This window comes from Neovison vison, chromosome X (assembly GCF_020171115.1).
Source record: "Neovison vison isolate M4711 chromosome X, ASM_NN_V1, whole genome shotgun sequence".
NCBI lineage: Eukaryota > Metazoa > Chordata > Mammalia > Carnivora > Mustelidae > Neogale > Neogale vison.
In genome coordinates this window covers 58540726-58560941 of record NC_058105.1, presented here as the reverse complement: position 1 = coordinate 58560941, position 20216 = coordinate 58540726, and the positions used below count along the sequence as shown (strand labels likewise).

The 20216-nt window shown below is 35.9% G+C and overlaps 1 protein-coding gene across 2 annotated transcripts in view; it reads left to right on the top strand.

The window, feature by feature from the left end:
• APOOL (apolipoprotein O like) overlaps window positions 1–20216 on the top strand; it is a 155178-nt gene that overhangs the window by 90120 nt on the left and 44842 nt on the right. For both annotated transcript variants that reach the window (XM_044235131.1, XM_044235132.1), the window contains exons 3-6: window positions 3582–3701; window positions 6443–6497; window positions 8364–8462; window positions 19657–19748. In XM_044235131.1, coding sequence (XP_044091066.1) covers window positions 3582–3701; window positions 6443–6497; window positions 8364–8462; window positions 19657–19748 — 366 coding nt within the window. The remainder of the gene's footprint in view (window positions 1–3581; window positions 3702–6442; window positions 6498–8363; window positions 8463–19656; window positions 19749–20216) is intronic.

Genomic DNA, 20216 nt, shown 5'->3' with positions numbered 1-20216 from the left:
TCACAGGGGGCATCTACACCATAATGTTCATAGCCCCAATGTCCACAATAGTCAAAGTGTAGAAAGAGCTGAGATGTCCATGGGCAGAGGAATGGATATAGAAGATATGGTTTATATATGCAAAGGAGTATTACTCAGCCATCAGAAAGGATGAATACTTACCATTTACATTGACATGGATGGAACTGTAGGATATTGTGTTGAGCAAAATAAGTCAATGAGAGAAAGATAATTATCATTTGGCTTCATTTATATGTCAAATATAATAAATGGGGTAGCAGACCACAGGGGAATGGAGGGAAAACAGAATGGGAAGTCATCAGAGAGGGAGAAAAACCATGAGAGAAGTCATCAGAGAGGGAGAAAAACCATGAGAGAAAGAAACTGAAGTTTGCTGGAGGGGAGGTAATTGGTGGATGAGGTAATTGGGGGATGAGGTAATTAGGTAATAGGCATTAAGGAGGGCACATAATATGTTGAGCAGGGGGTGTTATATGCAACTGGTAAATTATTGAACAGTATATTTGAAAAAGAAACAAAAAACAAAAAGGAAGGACACCTCAGTGGCTCAGTCAGTTGTATCTGACTCTTGATTTCAGTTCAGGTCATGATCTCATGAGTCCTGCATTGGGCTCCACACTCAGTGGATAGTTTACTTCTCTCCATCTTCCTCTGCCTCTCCCCCTGCTCATGTGCTCTCTCTCTCTCTCCCCTTCTGAGATAAATAAATCTTTAAAAAAAATCTAAAATGATGCAGTTTGAAGAGCTTCCACATTGAACACATGGATATGTGGGGAGGATGGTGTACCTGGAGAGGGCATGGAAGCTACATTCCCTTTCCCCACGCCTTGACCTATGCACCTCTTCCATTTAGCTGTTTCTGAGTTATATACTTAATAATAAACTGGTGATCTAGTAAGTAAGTATGATCAAGTAAGTAAATAAATAAACTGCCTAATGAGAGTTATTTGGTTGCAGAGTATCTTGGGTTTTATCTGTCTGAATGTATTCTTGCTACCCCCTCATTTTTGAAACAAAAAACCCCCTTAATTTTATTGAGTATATAATTCCCAGTTGTGTTACTTCTTCTTGGCACATTGAAGATATTATCTTGTGCAGTGTTGTTATTGAAAAGTCAAAATTTTATTTAATATTTATCCCTGTGAAGGTAATCTATTATCTGACTTTTTTTTTTTAAGATTCCTTTTCTGGCATTGGCATTATGGAGTTTTACCATTGTATTTCTAATTGTGGTTTATTTTTTTCTTTATCCTTCTAGGGATATGTTGGATTTCTGAATCTCCCCAGTGTTCAGTTTAGTCCTGGAAAAATCTTGGCCATTCTATTTAGATATTTTCTCTGTTCCTCTCTTTTCATTCTATCTTACACATTTCTTTCATTTCTTAAATTTCTTCGCATAATTTCTTCAGATTGACCAGTTCACTAAGTCTTTCAATAGCTGTATCTAGTCTAACTTGTCAATTGAGTTCTTTTTCTATCAACTTTTTAATTTTAATTCTAGTATATTTAACATATGCTGTTATATTCATTTCCAGTATACAATATACTGATTCAACAATTCTATACATTGCTCAAGTGCTCATTCTAAGTGTAATATTTAATCTCCATGACCTATTTTACTCATCTGCCCACCCACCTCTTACCTGGTAACCATCAGTTTGTTATCTATAGTTTAAGAGACTGTTTTTTTTTTGTCTTTTGTTTTCCTTTGCTCATTCCTTCTCTTTCATTCCATGTATGATTAACATCATGTTGTCTTTTTCTAACCAACTTATTTCATTTAACATTATACTAATTCCTTCCATATCCTTGCAGATGGCAAGATTGCATTCTTTTTATGACTAAATAATAGTCCTCTGTGTGTCTGTGTATGTATATCACATCTCTTTATCCATTCATCTGTCCATGGACATATGGGTTACTTCCACAATGTGGCTGTTGTAAACAGTGCTGCGATAAACATAAGGGTATATGTATCTCTTTGAATTAGTGTTACTGTATTATTGGGTAAGTACCCAGTAGTGCAATTACAGAATTATAGAGGGAACTCCAGACTGTTTTCCACAGTAGCTGCACCAATTTTCATTCCCACCAACAGTTCACAAGAGTTCCTTCTTTTCCACATCCTCAACAACACTTGTGTCTCTTATGTTTTTTATTTTAGCCATTCTGACAGCTGTTGAGTTGATAGCTCATTGGGGTTTTGATTTGCATTTTTTTGATGATGAGTTATACTGAACCTCTTTTTTTTTTTTAAGTCTGTTGGCCATCTGTATGTCTTCTTTGGAGAGATGTCTGTTCATATCTTATGCCCATTTTTCAAAGGGATAATTTGTTTTTTGGGTATTGATTTTTATAAGTTTTTTGTATATATTTTAGATACTAACACTTTATCAGATATAATATCTTTTCCAATTCAACAGGTTGCAGTTGTATTGATGGTCTCCTTTTTTGTGCAAAAGCCTTTTATTTTGATTAGCCCCCAAAATTTATTTTTGCTTTTATTTCCCTTACCTCAGGAGGCATATCTAGAAAGATGTTGCTGCAGCTAATGTCAGAGTAGTTACTGCCTCTGTTCTCTTCTAGGATTTTTATAGTTTCACATTTAGGTTTTTAATTCACTTTTAATTCATTTTTGTGTATGGTGTAAGAGAGTGGTCCAGTTTCATTCTTTTGTGTATGGTTGTCCAGTTCTCCCAACACCATTTGTTGACGAAACTGTCCTTTTTCCCATTGCATATTCTTGCCTCTTTGGTTGGAAATTAATTGACTGTATGATATTTGGTCTTATTTCTGGATTTCCTCTGTGTTCCATTGATTTATGTGTCCAGTTTTCTGCCAGTACTACTCCGTTTTGATTACTACAGCGTTGTTTTTTTGTCAGAGACGGAGGGAGAGAGAGTGAGCGACCACAGGCAGACAGAGAGGGAGGCAGAGGCAGAGGGAGAAGCAGGCTCCCTGCCGAGCAAGGAGGCCGATGTGGGACTCGATCCCAGGACCCCGGGATCATGACCTGAGCTGAAGGCAGCTGTTTAACCTACTGAGCCACCCAGGCGTCCCCGTTTTGATTACTACAACTTTATAATATAACTTGAAATCTGGATTGTGATACCTCCACAGTTTTAGTTATCTTTATTAAAATTGCTTTAACTATTTGCAGTCTTGTGGTTCCACACAAATTTTAGGATAGTTTGTTCTAGTTCAGTAAAAAAAATGCTATTAGTATTTTGATAGGGATGGTATTTTATCTGTAGATTGCTTTTTCTAGGTTTTGTTCATGATTCCATGTTCTATGAACCATCTATTTTAAAGCAAATGGTGACAAGGTAAAAGCTGGCTATATTGTTTATCTCTGCATTTCTGTTGTTTTTAAATCTAAGCTTCTGAAAAGTCTTTATAAGCAGCTTCCTGGATCATTCCTCCCATTTAAGATGTTTTTAAGTATATTTTATCAGCATTTTTAGTTGCTTTTAGCATGAAGGTCGATGACTTCTGCTATACTCCTGAAAAAGAAGTCCAGCTGTTTTACATTTTTGACATGAACTTTTTTTTGCCTCTAGCTTCCCATATATACTGCACCACCTCTGCAGTCTAAATATGTTGAAGAGAAGCCTGGTCATTTACAAATGGGCTTTGCATCCATCCGCAGTACAACTGGTCGTTATATTGGCTGGTGCAAGGTAAGTGAGTACTAATAGTGGTTTAATGTTGGAGGTTTCTGATTTTTTCAGACAGGTAATTCTTCTGTTGCATTTGGTATTGGCAGAGGTTACTCAGTGACATTCTTCAGGTGAATGGGTTGATCTAGAGGCCCTAAGACAGTCCATTCTCATCTTTAGTACCTTGTCACAGATAGCTAGAAGGCTGGGCTCAGCTAGGAATGTTGTGTAAAGCAAATACATGTGGCCTGTCAAGCCTTGTGATCTGAGCAGTCAGATAACTTACACAGGCAGTTCAGGGCTCTTACAAAGAGGCCCTTGGCAGAATTTACTAAGCTTCTTATTTATCATCAGATGTCCAAGAAAGTTAGTTATACAGCATTCTATTGTTAGATCACAAAGGCCACCCCAGTTTTAAAGGGAGTGGAATTAGATATCACCTCTCAATATGGGTAGCAGCCAAGAATTTGTGGCCATATTTAATCTACTATATCACTACTGCATGTATTAAGATAGTTCAGCAAGCATTTATGTTATTTTTCATGTACAATTGTTTGGCTATTTACAAGAAGTTCTGAAATTATTTCTCAATCTTTTCTTACTTGGCTAAGCAAAATGTTAACTTGTTGGATATAGCTCATAAGACCATTCTGAATATAGTCAGCTATTGGGAAAAATGAAATTCATCTTACTTTAATACTTAGCCTTGGGTGCCTGGGTGGCTCAGTGGGAGTGATGGAGTAAGGATAAAATATTGATGTTACATTATCCTCACATCAACACAGTTGTGTTGGCATCAACATGTCCAATGTCAGTGTCATAATGATAATGTTGGTACCATGTTTTCATCATTCTGACCTAATAACTGCACAACTTTTTTTCAGATACAACCTATCCAATTGTTAACCCTTGTTCTTTTTTGTTTCTAATACATTCTTTTTTTTTTAAAGAGTCTATTGGTTTTATGAAACACTAAATATGAATCCTGGTCATTCCAGGAGATATTTAAAATATCTGATGAATACGGTTTTTTTTTTAATTTGTGTCAGACAACTCTAATAATATTAGTTATATTATACACTTTTAATAGTTTGATCTCAGAGGAAAGTGTATTAACTAATAAGGGTTTGAATCATGCCCCTAATACTATATACCAATAGCCAGATGATTTATACTTAAGTCTCCTGAGACCTAATTTTCCATGGTGTTCTCAAATTTGTTTTCAGTGAGGTAAATTGTTCCTGAGAGATCCTTAAGTTGCTGTTGTTAACTATGACCCAATTTAAGACTAAAAGAACTTTTATTCTCTTAATATGCTAAAGTGAATAGGTGGAAGAAGGCACTTTGAATGCATTTCATCTTAGTGTAAAGAACTTTTTCTCTCTAATTTTCCCCTAAAAACATAATCTATTTAAAAAATTACTTCTGACTCAAGTTGCATTCTGTGTTAAACTTAGAATCTTGCAGGCCAAATTCAGTTCTTCTTCTTCTCCTTAGTGTTTTGAAATTTAGGTAGCAGTGACCCACAGTGGTAAAAGTGATTTCCTAAACAAGCTAAGGAAGACTTCCCAAAAGGAGTGACTAGGTTTTTTCCTCAACAGTTACATGATTTTCAGTCAGCCAGTCAATAGGTATTACAACTTTAAAGTGAGGTCTTCTTGAGAGAGTCTTTAGGGAGAAGTAACTTTGACAGTTAAGGTCTGTGCTGGTTTGTACAGCTTGAAACCACGATGAAGGGATGAACCTCTACATCTCTGATCTCTGATCTCTGATCACCATGAAAATATCTGTGATAAGGTTATTATTACGGAGATATCATGATAATAATGACTTGTTTCCTGAGTAATGAAATTATTTCTCTGTTCTTTGCTTTGAAAACTGTTTTTGTTCTTTTTATCCCATGGTTTCATAGCAGCTAGTTCAGAGATGGAGACCATATATTTCAGTTGTATTTTCTGGTTTCTTCAATAGAGTACAGCATGACTATGGGCAGTTACTCTGGGTAAATCATCCTCTGCCTTCGTTTTTGAAGGCAGATATAATTGAGGTAGTACCTACCACTCAGTAAATGAGCGTAACCAAATTCCTTGCATTAAAATGAATTAGTTAGAAATAGGTAAAAGAGCAAATTTGATTTAAAACTTTAATCACTTCAGTGAGTTAATGATCTTAATTTGTAGAGAATTTATATTCCTATGTAAAAATAATATAAACACTAGTCTTTGTAGGATGATTTCTATCCTGAAATAAATGTCTTATTTAGATTTTTTCCCATTCTGATGCACACTTTAAAAAAAGAAGATGAAGTACTTTCTTTAAGTTTGTTGTTATTACTTTCTTTACAAATCTTTATGTCATTGCTACCACATATGTATTAATCAGATGTTGCTTCTAAGCTGAAATATACCTCTATCCATGATTTATTTAAATTCCATTCATTTTTCTAAGGCTTTATAAAATAAGATGATAAGTCTTTGTATTTCTGCAATAAATTATCTGTGAGATGCTCTGACTACTTTATAGGCATTACTTCTTTATATGAGGAAAATAGTAAACAAGTATTATCCATGTTAAACAGAATGAAAAGCAAGGCATGAAGCTAATTCAACAAGTATTCTCATGTGAATAAATAGGAAAATTAGAGTTAGATTTGAATACGATGCTAAGTCAGCATTTTAATATGGTCTCAGAGATATGGACTGTATGATTTAATTATCAACATCTTCAAAAATGCAGATGTCCTTTTTTTTCTTTTTGCTTAGGGTTTTTATGTGTTTGTGAAAAATGGGATAATGGATACAGTACAATTTGGAAAAGGTAGGTGAGTGAACCATCCATAATTAGAAATGTTAAGGAGGGCACGTATTGCATGGAGCACTGGGTATGGGGCATGAACAATGAATCTTGGAACACTGAAAAAATAAAATCAAATAAAATTGGAAAAAAAGAGAAGTTATAGAATAACAGAAAAAAATGTTCTGTTATCTTGTTAACTTGCAAGGTTTAAATGTGAGAAAAATAAAGGCAGTAAGTTATTCATTATCATGTTTTACCAACTGAGAAGATACTCTAGAACTTTATGAGAATATGAGAGTAATAGTAACTGTCATTTATTAAGCAATTATATGCTAAGGCACTATGAGAAGCATTTTACACAATTTATCTAATTTAATTTCTATACCAATTCTATGAGTGTTGGTATTATAATTATTCCCCTTTTTACAAGATTTTATTTATTTATTTGAGAGAGAGAGTGAGGGTGGGTATGAGCACAGGCCGGGAGAGGCGGAGGAAGAAGGACAAGCAGACTTCACGCTGAGCACAGAGCCCAGCATGGGCCTCCATCTCATGATCGTGAGGTCATGACCCAAGCTGAAGTCAAGAGTTGGATACCCAACCAACTGAGCCAACCAGGTGCCCCTGTGATTATCCATTTTTTACAGATAAGACAACTGAGGTTTAAAAAGATAAAGTAGGTTGCCAAGGTCACATAGATAGTAAGTGGCAGCACCTGGACTCAAACTGAGGTCTGTTTAGCTGCAAAGCTCATATTATATGTTCAAAGCATAAAATAGAAACATGTCCATGTTGTTATGAATTAGTTTAAATAGGTGCTGTTTGCTGTTAAAATACATAGAATTTTGGCATCCATTGCTAGGAAACACTAATACCAGTCATTAGAATATTTGAGCTAATGTTGGAAAGCAATTTTATTTGATTATTTAATTTGATAATGGTATTTGACAGTAGATATATCTTCCTAATATTCTTGGCCTAAGCCAATTGTTCAAATAAATGTGTGTGGGAGACAGAAAGATCAGCTAAAATTTTAAATATCTCCATGATATTAATGACATGTAAAGGTATTATTACTTAAGTTATATAGGAATTAATTCCAAATTATATTCCTCATCAGTCTTGAGGAATATAATTAAATAAGTGATTACTATTAAATAATTAAATGTGATGTAAGAGTCTATTTTTTGGGTTGCATGGAAACAAATAATTTAATTATATAAAAAGCCAAAACATCTAGGCTTGTGCCCACTCTTCATCTACTTTTGGTCTAGGCTCATTTCTCCTGATCATTGGTTTTAACCAAAAGCATTGGCTGCTCTGGGTATTGGGGAGTATTGGCAAGCAATGTCTATAAGCTACATGTATCCCTAGTTAATTTTTCAAAGTTCCTATAATATAGAAAAGTTCCTATAATAGTTCCTATAACAGAACTATAATAGTTCCTATAAAGTTCCTATAATAGAAATAAAATATTTCTATTCCTACTGGATCCTGTCAAACTTTGAACAGGTAAGTCCAGAAGCATTTCCATTAGAGAGATAAATACTACATAAGCAAGCAGTTACTTTATAATAATTCATACAAAGGTGTGAACTCTAGCATCATATTTCATTAAAGAGTAATAATTGCCTGTATTAAGAAAACAGTTAGTAAGCCAGCTATGGAAGGAAGATTTTATTTTGTAGCAAATAACTGTTTTAACTAGCTTTTTCATTTGCTGCTCAAATCATTATTTTTGTAGCTTTTTTTGAAGAGTGTTTACCATCTTCTACTATCTTGGCAAATCTCTTTAGCATTTCTACATCATATTTAGAATGCCTAAGTCATTTATATTAGTCATTATAGTAAATCATTTATATTAGTTTTTAACTTACTTCTTAATAGATGCATATATTTACCTGAAGAATCCACCTCAAGATTTTCTCCCAAAACTTGGAGTGATTACAGTTTCAGCATTGGCAGGCTTGGTTTCAGCAAGAAAAGGTAGGGTTTAAAAAAATAATTTTTTCTTTCAGTTCCTTTATACTCTGAATTTTACTGTCATGGGAAAACCTCATAGTCTTTATTGAATAGTGTTAGGATAGGGTACTGTGAAAATTTTTAGATTCTACGTTACAACATGTTTACTTTTATAAAGACTGTGCTTTAAAAAATATAGGTATTTCAAGATGTTTAACATCATTAGCTATTACGTAAATGCAAATGAAAGCCACAGTGACAATATTAGAATGTCTAAAATTAAAGAGACTCACCATACCGAGTATAGTCAAGAATGTAGAGCAACTGAAACTCATACACTGCTGGTGGGAGTACAAAATGGTACAGCCATTCAAGAAAACAGTTTGACAATTGCTCTTTTTTAAAAGGTTTTATTTATTTATTTGACAGCGACAGACACAGCGAGAGAGGAAACATAAGCGGGGGAGTGGAAGATGAGAAACAGGCTTCCTGCTGAGTGGGAAGCCCGATGTGGGGTTTGATCCCAGGACCCTGGGATCATGACCCGAGCCGAAGGCAGTTGTTTAATGACTGAGTCACCCAGACACCCCAAGTTTCTCTTAGAAAGTTAAACATGCTCTTATCATGAGACCAAGTAATCACACTCCTGGGTATTTACCCTGGAAAAATGAAAAATCTGTACCTAAATGTTTATAGTAATTCTATTAATAATTACCAAAAGCTGGAAACAACCTAAATGTCTTTCAAGGGTAAACTAAACTGTGGCACATCCAAAGGAATTAGACTCATGAATAAAACGAATAAACCATTGACATATGCAGCAGTCTTGATGAATCTGACATAAAGAGCCAGTCTAAAAAAGTTATATGTGCTATGATTTTATTCATACAACTTTCTCAAAAAGACAGAACTATAGTAACAATAACAACAAAAACAACAACAAAATATCAGTAGTTCCCAGGAGTTAGGTATGGGAAGGTGTGACTGACTATAAGGAGGTCACATAAGATTTTTTTCTTTTTTTTTTTTTTTAAAGATTTTCTTTTTTTTTATTTGACAGACAGAGATCACAAATAGGCAGAGAGGCAGACAGAGAGACAGGAGGAATCAGGCTCCCTGCTGAGCAGAGAGCCAGATGTGGGGCTCGATCCCAGGATGCTGGGATCATGACCTGAGCCGAAGGCAGAAGCTTTAACCCACTGAGCCACCCAGGCGCCCCGAGATTTTTTTTTTTTAACAGTGATAGAACTATTCCATATCTGATTGTACTGGTGGTTACATGACCTATACATGTATTAAAATTTATAGAAGTATAGATCAATTTTCTGTATGATATTTAAAATAAAATTCAAAAATATATAGCTGTTCCTATTAAAATTATAATTTATCATTTTGTCATCTTTTAGATAACTTTATTTTTTAAAAGGTTTTTTAAATTTACATTCTAGTTAGATAACATACAGTATAATATTAGTTTCAGGTGTACAATTTAGTGATTCAGCAGTTTCATACAACATCCAGCTCTCAGTACAACAAATGAACTTCTTAATCCCCATCGTCTATTTAACCCATGCCCCCACTTACCTCCCCTCTAATAATAGTTTGTTCTTTATAGTTAAGAGGCTGTTTCTTGATATGACACTCTTTTTTTCCCTTTGCTCATTCATTTTGATTCTTAAATTCCACATATGAGTGAAATCACATGGTATTTGTCTTTCTCTAACTTATTTCACTAAGCATAATACTCTCCAATTCCATCCATGTCCTTGAAAATGGGAAGATTTCATTCTTTTTTAAGGTTGAGTTAAACTCTGATTGATATCTATCTGTCTTCTCTCCTTCATCCAATGATCCATTTATCAGGCAATGGATACTTGAACTGTTGCCATAATTTGGCTACTGTATATAATGCTGCTGTAACATTGGGATGCATGTATCCCTATGAATTACTATTTTTGTATTCCTTGAATAAATTCCTAGAAGTACAGTTGTTGGTTCATAGTTCTATTTTTAACTATTTGAAGAAATTCCATACTGTTTTACAAAAGGCTGCACCAGCTTTCATTACCACCAGCAGTGCAAGAGGATTCCTCTTTTTCCACATCTATCACTAACTCTTGTTTCTTATGTTATTAATTTTAACTATTCTGAAAGGTGTTGTAGTTTTGATTTGTATTTCCCTGATGATGAGTGATACCAAACATCTATTCAAGTGTCTGTTGGCCATCTGTATATCTTCATGAAAAAAATACCTAGTCATGTCTTCTGCCTACTTTTTAACTGGATTGTTTGTTTATTGTTTAGTTTTATAGGTTGTTTATATATTTTGAATAATAACCCTTTATCAGATATGTCATTTGCAGATATTTTTTCCCATCCCGTAGGCTGCCTTTCAGTTTTGTTGGTTGTTTCCTTCACTGTGCAGAAGCTTTTTATTTTGATTAAGTCTTAATAGTTTATTTTTGCCATTGTTTCCCTTGCCTCAGGAGACATATCTAGAAAGAAGTTTCTATGGCCAATGTCAAAGAAGTTACTGCCTGTGTTCTCTTCTAGAATTTTCTTGGTTTCCTGTCTCACAATTAGGTCTTAGCTCCGTTTACAGTTTATTTTTGTGTCTGGTATAAGGAAGTGGTTCAGTTTTGTTCTCTTGCATATTCCTGTAGAGTTTTCCCAACACCATTTGTTGAAAATACTGTCTTTTCCTACTGTATTTGTTCTTTCTTCAATATTAATTGACCATATACTTGTAGGTTCGTTTCCATTCACGTCCATTAATCTGTGTATCCATTTTATGTCAGTACTGTGTTGATCACTACAGCTTGATAACTTGAAGTTTGGAATTGTGAGGCCTCCAACTTTGCTTTGCCTTTTATACTGCTTTGGTTATTCAGGGTATTTTGTGGTTCCATGCAAGTTTTAAGATGTTTTGTTCTAGTTCAGTGAAAAATGCTGTTGGGATTTTGATAGGGATTACATTAAGTGTGTACATTGCTTTGGGTAGTATAGAAATTTTAACAATATTTATTCTTTTAGCCCATGAACATGGAATGCCTTCCTATTTCCTTCTGTCATCTTTAATTTCTTTCAGCAGTGTTTTATAGTTTTCAGAGTAAGGTTTTTTGCCTCTTTGGTTAGATTTCTTCCTAGATATCTTACTTTTTTTAATTATATTTTTAAATTTAAATTCAATTAATTAACATATAGTACATTATTAGTTTCAGAGGTAAAGTTCAGTGATTCATCAGTCTTATATAACTCCCAGTGCTCATTACATAGCATGCCCTCCTTAATATCCATCACCCAGCTACCCTATCCCCCACCCCACCCCTCCAGCACCTTCAGTTTATTTCCTATGATTAAGAGTCTCTTATGGCTTGTCTCCCTCTCTGATTTCATCTTGTTTTATCTTTCCCTTCCTTCCCCTGTGGTCCTCTGTTTTGTTTCTTAAATTCCACATAGGAGTGAGATCATATGATAATTGTCTTTCTCTGGTTGACTTATTTCGCTTAGTATAATACCCTCTAGTTCCATCCACGCTGTTACAAATGGGAAATGGCATTTCTTTTTCATTGGCTGAGTAGTATTTCATTGTGTATATATATGCCATCTCTTCTTTATCCATTCTTCTATTGATGAACATATGGTCTCTTTCCATAGTTTGTCTACTGAGGACATAGGTGCTATGAACATTGGAGTGCAGGTGACCCTTCGAATCACTGCATTTGTATCTTTGGTGTAGATACCTAGTAGTGCAGTTGCTGGGTTTTAGGATAGCTCTATTTTCAACCTTTTGAGGAACCTCCATAGTGTTTTCCAGAGTAGCTGCACCAGCTTGCATTCCTACCAATAGTTTAAGAAGGTTTCCCTTTTTCCACATCCTTGCCAACATCTGTTGTTTCCTGAGTTGTTTATTTTAGCCATTCCAACTGGTGTAAGGTGGTGTCTCATTGTGGTTTTGATTTGTATTTCCTCAGTGCCCAGTGATGTTGAGCATTTTTTCACAATAACATGATACACTATGTGGAAAACCCAAGAGACCCCACCCCAGAATTGCTAGAGCTCATACAGGAATTCAGCAAAGTGGCAGGATAAAAAATCAATGCACAGAAATCAGTGGCATTTCTATACACTAACAATGAGGTAGAAGAAAGAGAAACTAAGGAGTTGATCCCATTTGCAATTGCACTAAAAACCATAAGATACCTAGGAATAAACCTAACGAAAGAGGCAAAGGATCTGTACTCAGAAAACTATAAAGTACTCATGAAAGAAATTGAGGAAGACACAAAGAAATGGAAAAACATTCCATGCCCATGTATTGGAAGAATAAATATTGTTAAAATGTATGTGCTACCTGAAGCAATCAGTACATTCAGTGCAGTCCCTACCAAAATACTATCAACTTTTTTCACAGAGCTGTAACAAATAATCCTAAAATTTGTATGGAACCAGAAGTGACCCTGAATAGCCAGAGGAATATTGAAAAAGAAAGCTAAAGCTCGTAGCATCACATTTTTGGACTTCAGGCTCTATTACAAAGTTGTAGTCATCAAGACGGTATGGTACTGGCACAAAAACAGACACATAGATCAGTGGAACAGAATAGAGAACCCAGAAATGGACCCTTAGCTCTATGGTCAACCAATCTTTAACAAAGCAGGAAACAATATCCAATGGAAAAAAGGACAGTCTCTTCCATAAATGGTGTTGGGAAAATTGGACAACCACATTTAGAAGAATGAAATGGGACCATTTTCTTATACCATAGACAAAAATTAACTCAAAATGGATGAAATATTTAATTGTGAGACTGGATCCATCAAAATCCTGGAGGAGAACACCTGTAGCAACCTCTTTGACCTTGTCTACCACAACGTTTTTGTGGACACATCTCCAAAGGCAAGGGAAACAAAGGCAAAAATCAACTATTGGTACTTCATCAAGATAAAAGGCTTTTTGCACAGCAAAAGAGACAATCAACAAAACTAAAAGACAGCCAACAGAATAGGAGAAGATGTTTGCTAATGTCTTATCAGTTAAAGAGCTAGTATCCATAATTTATAAAGAGTTTATCAAACTCAACATGGAGACAATAATCCAATCAAGAAATGGGCAGAAGGGGGCACCTGGGTGGCTCAGTGGGTTGATACCTCTGCCTTCGGCTCGGGTCATGGTCCCAGGGTCCTGGGATCGAGCCCCACGTCGGGCTCTCTGTTCAGCAGGGAGCCTGCTTCCCTTCCTCTCTCTCTGCCTGCCTCTCTGCCTACTTGTGATCTCTGTCTGTCAGATAAATAAATAAAATCTTTAAAAAAAAAAAAAAAGAAATGGGCAGAAGTCATGAACAGGCGTTTCTCCAAAGACGACATACACATGACCATCAGACATGTGAAAAAATATTTCTGGTTATCTTACTGTCTTTGGTGCATTTGCGAGTAGGATTTATTCCTCGATTTCTCTTTCTTCTATGTCATTATTGGTGAAGATGCACAGAATTCCGTATATTGATTTTGTACCTGCAACTTTACTAAATTTGCCTATTAGTTCTAGCAGTTTTTTGTGGAGGCTTTCAGGTTTTCTATATGTATGTATTACTGTGTCACCTGCAAATAATGAAAGTTTTACTCCTTCCTTGCCATTTCAAATGCCTTTTATTTCCTTTTGTTGCCTTACTGGTGTGGCTAAAACTTCCAGTACTGTGTTTAATGACAGTAGTGAGAGTTCGTATCATTGTCTTGTTCCTGACCATAGAGGCAAAGCTCAAAGTTATTGCCATTTAGGATGCTATTAGCTATGGTTTTATCATATGTGACCTTTATTATATTGAGGTATATTCCCTCTAACCCTACTTTTTTGAGGGTTTTTGTCATGAATGAATGTTCTACTTTGTCAAATGTGTTTTTTTTTTGCATGTTTTGAAAGGTTCCTATCTTTTCTTTTATTAACCTTTTAATAATGTGGTGTATCCTGTTATTTGATATGTAAACATTACTCCCCCCTTGCAGCCTAGAAATAAATCCAGCTTGATTGCAGTGACTGATTTCTTTAATATATTTTTGGATTTGGTTTGCTAGTATTTTATTGAGAATTTTTACATCTATGTTCATCAGTAATATTGGCCTGTAATTCTCTTTTTAGTGGGGTCTTTATCTGGTTTTGGTATCAAGGTAATGCTGGCCTCCCTGAATGAATTTGGAAGTTATCCTTCCTTTTCTATTTTTTGCAATAGTTTGAGAAGAATAGGTATTAACTCTTCTTTAAGTGTTAGGTAGAATTTGCCCATGAAGCCATCTGGCCCTGGGCTTTTGTTTGTTGGGAGGTTTTTGATTACTGATTTTTTTTTTAAGATTTAATTTATTTATTTGACAGAGAGGCAGGCGGCGGGGTGGGGAGCAGACTCCCCACTGAGGAGGGAGTCCGATGTGGGGCTCAATCCCAGGACCCTGCGATCATGACCTGAGCCAAAGGCAGAGGCTTAACCCACTGAGCCACCCAGGCGCCCCTCTTTGTAAATTTCCTCATTGGGTTATTCATTGTTTAGCAGCATATTGTTTAACTTCTGCGTATTTGCGGTTGTTCCAAATTTCTTCTTTTGGTTGCCTTCTAGTTTCATAGTGCTATGGTCAGAAGAGGTACATGGGATGACTTCAATCTTGTGGTATTTTTGAGGCCTGCTTTGTAATACAATATGTTATATATTGTGGAAAATGTTCCACGTGCTCTTGAAAAGAATGTATTGGTGTGTAAAAGTTAGGCAAGTAGTGTTGGTGCTGTACTACCTTCTGCTAGTAGCTGTGTGCTAATGCTGAAAGGCAGGGGATGGAAATGGTGCTGGCCAGCTCCTTTGTTCCTGGAGAGGTATCTGTGAATGTTGCCTCTCAGCTATGCACCCTGAGAAGTGCGAATAATCTCCCTACTCTGTGCCTCAGTCCCTCTTCAGATCACTGTTTCCACACTTTTTGCCCTCCTAGTTGTTTGCCTGCCTTCTCTCCAGGTGTAGGACAGTACCTTCTAGACTCTGTCCCAGCCAAGCCTGCTGATCTTTAAATCTCCAGGTTTTAAACCCTACTGGTTGATCGAACTCACAAAGTTCAGCCTCTCTTATTCTCTGAGCCATTGGCTTTAGAGAAACCTTCTTGCCCATTTCCTTGTGTGTTCCTCTCTGTCTCACCCTTCTCTAGACCACGGGTCCCTCTCCTCTGCAACTGCTAGGATCCATTTCTCCCCTAAACCACATCCCCATACTTCCAACCTTCTTTCCCTTTAATTGTAGAAGTTGCTCTGTCAGTCTTCAGGACAATTTCTGGGGTATTTAGGATGATTTGATTGTTATCTATTTGTGTTAGTGGGATAAGGTGAGCCTAGAGTCTTCCTACTCTGCCGCCGTCTTCTTCTCTCCCTTTAAAAAGATTTTCAAGGGTGGGTGAAAATGGGTGGGTGGCTTAGTTGGTTAAGCATCTGCCTTTGGTTTAGGTCATGATCCTGGGGTCCTGGGATTGAGCTCTGCATCAGGCTGCCTGCTAAGCAGGGAGTCTGCTTCTCCCTCTCCTGTTGCCCCTCCCCACTGCTCATGCTCTCTCTCTCTCACTCTCTCTCTCTCAAATAAATAAATAAAACTTAAAAATTTAAAAAAAATATTTAAAGGTTTTCAGTCTCTAGCTATCAAAAAAAAAAAAAGACATTGGGAGTTTTATGTTAATGTGAAAGTGTGTGCTAACCACTCAAACTTGTTTTCTCTGCTTTCTGATGCCCATCCATATTCTGGGGACTATATTTAGGATTTGAGATAGAGATGCTGGTATCAGAAAAATATTTTATTCTCTCATAATTTCATCCTGCATCCTGACCAGAGTTCTTAGAACTGACATCAGCCACCTCAGAATGGAGTTTGCGAAAGTAGGCAACTTGTTCAGCACATGAAGCTTGATAAGCTTGATTTCTTTTTTCCCTCTTTTACCCTGTATCTCTATGAACTTTGTCATTTGTTCTCACTCTACCACTTTTGTAGAGGGTCCCCAAGACCACCCACGGGTTTGATGGTTAAGTAGGAAAGACTTAGAAGACTCAACCTGTAGTCACAGTGAAACACTGCAATGTAAAATAAGAAAAGGGGAAAGGCAGATGGGGCAAAAAGCTTATAAGAAAGGCAAATGGGGCAAAAAGCTTATAAGAAACTAGGTACAGGCTTCTAAGGATCCTCTTCCAGTGGAGTCATATAAGATGTATTTAATTCCTCCTCTAATGAATTATGACAATACATGTTAAGATGTTGTTGGCCAAGGAGGCTCATTAAAGACTGAGCAGTCAAGGTTATTATTAGCAGCTGATCACCTAAACACAGTCTGTAGCATGTCCAGAATTCCATACTGGAAAGAAAGTAGCATAAACCGTATTATTTCAACAAATGGTTTAGGCACAGTGCATCACTCTTATCATTCATAGAATGTTTTCTATCATTGTAGGGAACTATTTACCAGTGAAGTCCCCAGATGCCAATCAAGAGTCAGCTTTACAAGCAGCCTTTCTAATAATGGCAGTCTTGAACTACTATGTGAACACTTTCTTCACACTATTATATAACTATCTTTCATAAGCACAAAGCAAATTTTGTATTTTCCTATCTTCTACCTCTGAGTATGCAAATTCTTCTCAGTAGGCATTCCTGGCTCTCCTCCTTACTGAAGCTGGTATGGCTCTCTGGTCAGTAGCCATTTGATCACCTTCCATTCATCTTCTGTCCACGACTCAGTTGCCAATTATTGCCCCCAAACAAAATTATGTGTGCTTCAAAGTCATAGCTCTGAACCAGTCTGGAATCAAATATCATACCTTATGGTTTGTTTGCCCAGCTTTAGTCCTTAACATAGTCTCAACTCAAGTATACCCAATTGGATATAAAACCTTGGTGAATTATAAGAACATTCCAACATTCTAGCTCTGGTCCATATATCTCATCCTAATAGACCTAGAAGTCTCCCAATAGCTAATATTAATGGCTCCTGATTTATCATTTTTAATTCTAACACTCTGTGCAACTTTCACGTGGATACATATTATAAATTACTTATTAGGAAAAAAAATTGAAAACCAAGATTACTCTTTGTAGCATATAAAACTCAAAGAAGAACATACTAATCAATTTTCAGTAAGAAACTCATAATCCACCTGCAAAAGAATGTTTCTTAGGTCATTCACATTGTTTCTAAATTTCAGAGCTAGAATAACCCACTGTTTTTCAAGTTGCAGATCTCAACCTATTATTAGGTAATGAAATAAGCATAGTGAATCTCAGGAGACATTTTATTAAAGAAATAAAATAGAGGAGAACAGCAAATGTCAGAGTGTTCTGTACTTAATATGGGCAAATACTGTGAAAGTTTTGTTTCCATGGAGTGTTTGTGTGTGTGTGTGTGTGTATGTAAATAGGTCATAGGTCATAATGTAAATTTTTTCTGAGTCATGGTCAAAAAATATTTGAAAGCTGTTGATTTAGCCTAACCCCATTAGCTACATATAGAGGTCCAGAAAAGGGAAATCACTCAGTGATTTCATAGTACATAACTTGTTGGTGGCTGTGTCTAGAGTCCTTTCCTACTTAAGGGAGTAGAGCTATTGAATCCAAATGAAATTTATATTTTGTTAAACTGACCCTTCATATCAGGTAAAGAGAAAATGAATGTAAGTCTTTTTTAATATTTAAAATGACACATCAAGGGGGAAAATGCTACTTTCTGAGGTTAGGAGCAGCACAGTTAGGGGAATTTGGCTAAGTCAAGGAAACTTGCATTACGAGATGTTAGGTCAGTAAAATCAAGAATCAAACTATAGATACTAGAATAATAGTGAGCAGGACCTGAGTAAAGGAGCAACTTAAGACATGTTTGCTTTTTCTGTCTTATGATATGTCTTAACAAATCTAGACCCTCTTTCACAGTACCACACAAACCAGTCTAAACCCAAAGGAAAGCTAAATTGGAGGTTGAAGCAGCCTACCTACCCACCTCTACCAAAGCTCAGTCCTGTAGACATGACTGTAGGCCTCCTTCAGATAGGTAAACCAGACACAGAAATAGCTCTTGTTTCTATCTTTTTTATCTTTCATTAAAATTGCCTGCAAACATTGTCAGTTATTTTTTTTCACCTTAGCCTTTACTGATATACCAATTAGGCTGTACCATTTTTAAAATAAGGGTTGTAAGAGGTGTTTCAGAGTAAAAGTACTTACCCCGTTAGAAATCCCAGCATCTAAATGCCCAGCTCATAAGAGTCCAAGGTACCCATTCAAGCATTTAGGATACATACTGTTTTGAACCAGTGGTCTGTTGGAACTAAGCTATGGCTGTATGAAGTTACTAGTGAGATTATATTTGGAAGATTTTTTAAAAAGGATTTTGCTGTTTAAAAAAAAAAGGTTTGGGAGCTCCTGGGTAGCTCAGTCAGTTAAATGTCTGACTCTTGATTTGGGGTCAGGTTATGATCTCAAGGTTGTAAGATTGAGCCCTACATTAGGGGGAAGGAGGGAGGTAGAGTCTGCTTGTCTCCTTCTCCCTCTACCCCTCCCTCTGCTCATGCTTTCTCTCTCTAAAATAAATAAATCTTTAAAAGGTTTGAAAATGTCTCTTAGATACTCTTTTGGAAATGAGCACATTTCCAACATTTCCAAAATTTCATTACCTGCAGTTATTAAATTACTACTTCTGTGTTTTAAATCCGTGACATGAAGGAGTTATATTCCTTTTAAAGTCCTTAACTGATTAGTTACTTCAATCTTTCATGTTCCTATGGACTTAACCAAAACAGGATATGTAGTAAGAGTCCATTTCCCTTTAACATGGTGTCACAAGTATGGTAGTTGATCAGTTTTTTATATTATTATGCCCTATTAGATACTTGAAAAAAATGTGGTTACAACTTTGATTTTCTTAGCACATGAAAAAAAACCCTAGTTTTTAAAAAGAAGAAAATTATCAATTCCCTTTGTGTAGCTAATTATCAATTTTAAATTGAGAATATTATTCTAAAATTGGACATGACAACTAAGGCATCGAATTGTGATCCTTAAAAATATTTTAGCTACCATTTTGATTAGTATTATTATCTAAAGAATAAATTGACATAGGGTAATGACTTGAAGAGGAACAAAGAGAACATTAAAGTTATTAAACCATCAGGTCTCTGCTAGAATCTGTTTGGAGTTTAATAGTTTGTTTGAATTTCATAGGTTCTAGGTTTAAGAAAATTGCTTATCCACTGGGGCTGGCCACTTTAGGAGCAACTGTTTGCTACCCAGTTCAGTCAGTAATAATTGCAAAGGTAAGTTCCTTTTAAGTGATAGCTACATTTCAATATTTATTCAAACCCTTACAGTGACAATACTTAAATGTCCTAAGTATCTTCAACATTTAATTTTCAGAGAAATATAGTGAGCATCAGCTCTTACTTTGGCAAAATCACATTCATTTCAGGATGGTAAATGCCATTCTTAATTACGTGATCATCACAAATAAATAGGATTAATTTGTTTAAATATAATTCAGTGATATTAATGCTGCTTTTAAGATTCAGTTTAGAGATACTGAGTTAGAATTTATGGGGGGAAATGCCACTCCATTGCTGAGCTATGTGAAAATCAGTTTTTAATTAACAGAAAATTATACCTGTTGGCTGCTGTCAGTTCATTAGATTAGTATAAGAATCAGCAAATTGGGGGGCGCCTGCCTTCGGCTCAGGTCATGATCTCAGGGTCCTGGGACCGAGTCCCGCATCGGGCTCTCTGCTCAG